This window comes from Nansenia antarctica (genome assembly GCF_963989245.1).
Source record: "Nansenia antarctica genome assembly, chromosome: 4".
NCBI classification, from domain to species: domain Eukaryota; kingdom Metazoa; phylum Chordata; class Actinopteri; order Argentiniformes; family Microstomatidae; genus Nansenia; species Nansenia antarctica.
The window spans coordinates 74,886,679-74,891,068 of record NC_137689.1 but is presented as its reverse complement, the minus strand read 5'-3'; the positions used below and the strand labels follow the sequence as shown (position 1 = coordinate 74,891,068).

General features: G+C 60.8%; 1 protein-coding gene across 1 annotated transcript in view; it reads right to left on the bottom strand.

Moving 5' to 3' along the window:
* Positions 1 to 423: 423 nt before the first annotated feature.
* The window catches only part of man1b1a (mannosidase, alpha, class 1B, member 1a), a gene marked incomplete at both ends in the record, with an annotated part of 21,832 nt that continues 17,865 nt past the window's right edge, over positions 424 to 4,390 (bottom strand). The window contains 7 exon segments of the mRNA XM_080529720.1: positions 424 to 453; positions 455 to 583; positions 585 to 632; positions 2,407 to 2,468; positions 2,471 to 2,507; positions 2,510 to 2,539; positions 3,372 to 3,566. Coding sequence (XP_080385846.1) covers positions 424 to 453; positions 455 to 583; positions 585 to 632; positions 2,407 to 2,468; positions 2,471 to 2,507; positions 2,510 to 2,539; positions 3,372 to 3,566 — 531 coding nt within the window.

Here is a 4,390-nt window from a genome sequence, read left to right as displayed (position 1 = left end):
AGTGATGGAGGGAGAGGAGGAAAGGAAGATAATAGTTTTTAACCGTGATCAGATGATCTCCATCCTGCTTGTGATCAGCAGCGCTCACCACCCAGCTCCCCGTGTCCACACACACTACTTCAGCTGGTACAGCAGAGACCAGCTCCATGGCTTCCCTCCCCCTCCCCCCCTGGGAACCCCCCCCTCCCCCCCTTCCCCTCCCAACTCCTCCATATGGAAACACACGTCCACAGCTGACACCCTTTAACCCCTAAACCCCCCCCCCCCCCCCCCCCTGCACCCACAGTCGCTGCTGGAACATCCCCAGGAGAAGGCAGTTGTTTTGTTTGGCATCGACGCCCTGGATGATGGCAGCAGGGCTCCCTCTGGACTCTCTCTGGTCTGGACCCCCCCCAGGATCCCCCCCTCCCCTCAGCGTGTGTCTCAGGGGGCGGAGGGCCAGATGGGGAGGGGGGTGGGCCTCCGTGTTGAACACCCAGGCGTCCAGGCTGAGCAGGTCGGGCTCGTCGGAGAACAGCAGGTAGAAGTACTTGAGCGTCTCGCCAGGGAAGAAGCTCTCCATCTTGTCCCGCGGGCCGGGGCTGGAGGGGGTCGCGCACGTTGTTGATGGACGTGTAGCCCCCGGTGGGCACCTGGGGGGGAGCGGGGGGGGTGCAGGAGGGAGGGGGGGGGGGGGGTACAGAGGGGTGGAGGAGGGGGGGAGGAGGAGGGAGGAGATGGGGAGGGGGGAGGAGGAGGGGCGGGGGTGGACGGTGATGAGTAGGAGGAGGAGGAGGATGGGTGGGGGTTGTAGACAGGGGTGGTGGAAGGTGAGGAGGAGGAGGGGTGGGGGTGGTGGAGGAGGAGGGGCGGGAGGAGGAAGAAGAGGAGGAAGAGGAGGGGAGGGTGGAGGGCGAGTAGGAGGAGGAGGAGGAGGGGGGGGTGGAGGAGAACAGTGAAGAGGAGGTGGAGGAGGAGGAGGAGGAGGAGGGGAGGGTGGGGGGTGGAGGGAGGTGGGGGAGTGGTGGAGGAGGAGGGGGGGGGTGGAGGGCGAGTAGGAGGAGGAGGAGGAGGGGGTGGGGGTGGTGGGGGGTGGAGGGAGGTGGTGGAGGAGGAGGAGGAGGGGGGAGGGTGGGGGGTGGAGGGTGGTGGGGGAGTGGTGGAGGAGGAGGAGGGGGGGGGGGGTGGAGGGCGAGGAGGGAGAGAGTTGAGTTTCCGTGTCACGGAACACATTTAGTTTGTCACTGCTGTTCAGTTCTTCAGATTGCTCTGATAAGATACCTATTATGCGTTTTTCCCACAAGTTAATATCCTGTCGGGTATCTGGGGTCCCCAAAACATCATGTCGTTGAAGTCTTTCTGCTGAACACACCACTCAGATGTTAATCTAAAGGCGTTCCGGCATGCCTCTCAAGTCTAAACGCCTCTGTTTACGTCCTGTTCTCGACGGGGCTGTTTCACGGAGTTGGGGAAATCATTTTGTGTTCCCCACAAAACAAGGAATCGGATGAACCCGTCGGGGGAAATGTTCTACACAGCGCCCCGATTGGATGCCACCGCATAATATTGGTTAGAGAGAGACACACCATTAAAGTAACTGGCTCCCGCTGGTGGAATGAGTTTCCCACGGCTGTTAGAACTGCAGAGTCACTCCCCATCTTCCGCCGGAGACTGAAGACCTCCATCTCTTCAGGATACACCTTAACTGCTCCTCCTGAGACATCACCTACCCCCCTGCACTGTCCCTCCCCTGCTCCCCCCCCCCTATACTGTTGTCTCCTAACATTTCTCCAGTGTCTACTATTGAACTAACAAACTTTTTTCTTTGTTCTTCTATCACTGAGACTGCCAATGGCCCCTGGCCTGAGCTAGATTACTCCTCCTGCTACGACTGGTGGATTGATGATTCACTTGCTTAGTCAAATGTATTGATTGTAAGTTGCTTTGGAATAAGGTGTCTGCTGAATGCCAAACATGTAAATGTAGAAAATGTAACCCACACCCAAGAGACACCTGAAGTTCTCCTCCACTACTCTACTGTCCTGTATGTTAACATGAGGGACCGAGCCTGCAGCAGAACTGATTCACAGCAGGTAGAACATATTCCCTCCTGTGTAGAGATGACTCACCCTGGTGTGTGTGTGTGTGTGTGTGTGTGTGTGTGTGTGTGTGTGTGGTCCTCACCCTGGTGTGTGTGTGTGTGTGTGTGTGGTCCTCACCCTGGTGTGTGTGTGTGTGTGTGTGTGTGTGTGTGTGGTCCTCACCCTGGTGTGTGTGTGTGTGTGTGTGTGTGTGTGTGTGTGTGTGTGTGTGGTCCTCACCCTGGTGTGTGTGTGTGTGTGTGTGTGTGTGTGTGTGTGTGTGTGTGTGTGGTCCTCACCCTGGTGTGTGTGTGTGTGTGTGTGTGTGTGTGTGTGTGGTCCTCACCCTGGTGTACTTGTTGAAGCTCTGCAGGATGTCCCATCCCCAGTCGCGGTACTTGGGGTCCTGGTGAACCTGTACAGGTAGAACAGACTCTCCACCGTCTCCGCGGGCGCAGGAGGTTGTGTCTGTCTGCCCGCTGGGGGGGGGGGGGTGACATTGTCATCTGAGACACACTCATTTATCCACTTTTTTATATATATAATAATTTATGCCATTTAGATGACGCTTTTATCCAAAGTGACTTACATTGACAGAATGGATTTAAGATCTGACAAGACAAGGGTTAAGTCTGTCTCCCCTCCTTGCCTCCCTCCCTTCCCTCCCTCCCCCTCCCTCTCCCTCCCGTCTCCTCCCTCCCTCCCTCGCCTCCCTCGCTCCCTCCCTCCCTGCCTCCCTCCCTCCCTCCCTGCCCTCCCTCCCTCCCTGCCTCACCTTGACGTCTATGTCCCTGGCGTCGCTGGGCAGCATGTTGAAGTGTCCCTCCCTCCCTCCCTGCCTCCACTCCCTCACCTTGACGTCTATGTCCCTCCCTCCCTCCCTCCCTGCCTCCTCCCTCCCTGCCTCCCTCCCTCCCTCCCTCCCTCACCTTGACGTCTATGTCCCTGCCTCCCTCCCTCACCTTGACGTCTATGTCCCTCCCTCCCTCCCTCCCTCACCTTGACGTCTATGTCCCTGCCTCCCTCCCTCACCTTGACGTCTATGTCCCTCCCTCCCTCCCCTCCCTCACCTTGACGTCTATGTCCCTGGCGTCGCTGGGCAGCATGTTGAAGTGTCCCCTCCCTCCCTCCCTGCCTCCCTCCCTCCCTCACCTTGACGTCTATGTCCCTCCCTCCCTCCCTCCCTGCCTCCCTCCCTCCCTCCCTCCCTCCCTCACCTTGACGTCTATGTCCCTGCCTCCCTCCCTCACCTTGACGTCTATGTCCCTGCCTCCCTCCCTCCCTCCCTGCCACCCTCCCTCCCTCCCTCACCTTGACGTCTATGTCCCTGGCGTCAGAGGGCAGCATGTTGAAGTGAGCGATCTCTGGGCTGAGGCCAGTCTCCATCTGGACGTACATCTGGTGGCAGGTCTCCATCAGCGCCACGGCCAGCTGCAGGTGCTCCCCGGGCAGGCCGTGGTGGGCGCCCAGCGCCAGGGTGCCTGGCAGGAAACACACAAGGTGGTCCTGGGAGGGGGGAGGGAGGTGGGGGAGTGAGGAGGGGGAGGGGGGGGGGAGGAGGGGAGGAGGAGGGGGAGAGAGGGAGGGGGGGGGAGAGAGGGAGGAGGGGAGGAGGAGGGGGAGGGGGGGGAGAGAGGGAGGGGGGGGGGAGAGAGAGGGAGGTTGGGGGGGAGACAGGAGGGAGGGAGGGAGGGGGGGGAGAGAGGAGGAGAGGGGGGGGAGAGAGGGAGGTGGGGGGGGGAGACAGGAGGGAGAGAGGGGAGGGACAGGGAGGTAGAGAGGGATGAGGGAGGGGAGGGGGGAGAGAGAGATAGAGAGAGAGAGTGGGGGAGGGAGGGAGTGGAAGAGGGGGGGGGGGGGGAGGGACAGGGAGGTAGAGAGGGATGAGGGAGGGAGGGGGGAGAGATATAGAGAGAGAGAGTGGGGGGAGGGAGGGAGGAGTGGAAGAGGGGGGGAGGGAGGGGAGGGACAGGGAGGTAGAGAGGGATGAGGAGGGAGGGGGGAGAGAGAGATAGAGAGAGTGGGGGAGGGAGTGGAAGAGGGGGGACAGGGAGGGAGGGAGGGACAGGGAGGGTAGAGAGGGATGAGGAGGAGGGGGGGAGAGAGAGATGGAGGGAGTGGAAGAAGGGGGGAGGGAGGGAGGGACAGGGAGGTGGAGAGGGATGAGGAGGGAGTGGGGGGAGGAGAGAGATGGAGGGAGTGGGGGAGGGAGTGGAAGAAGGGCGGGGAGGGAGGGAGGGACAGGGAGGTAGAGAGGATGAGGGAGGGAGGGGGGGAGAGAGAGATTGGAGGGAGTGGCGAGAGGGAGGGAGGGACATGCATGTGTTTTA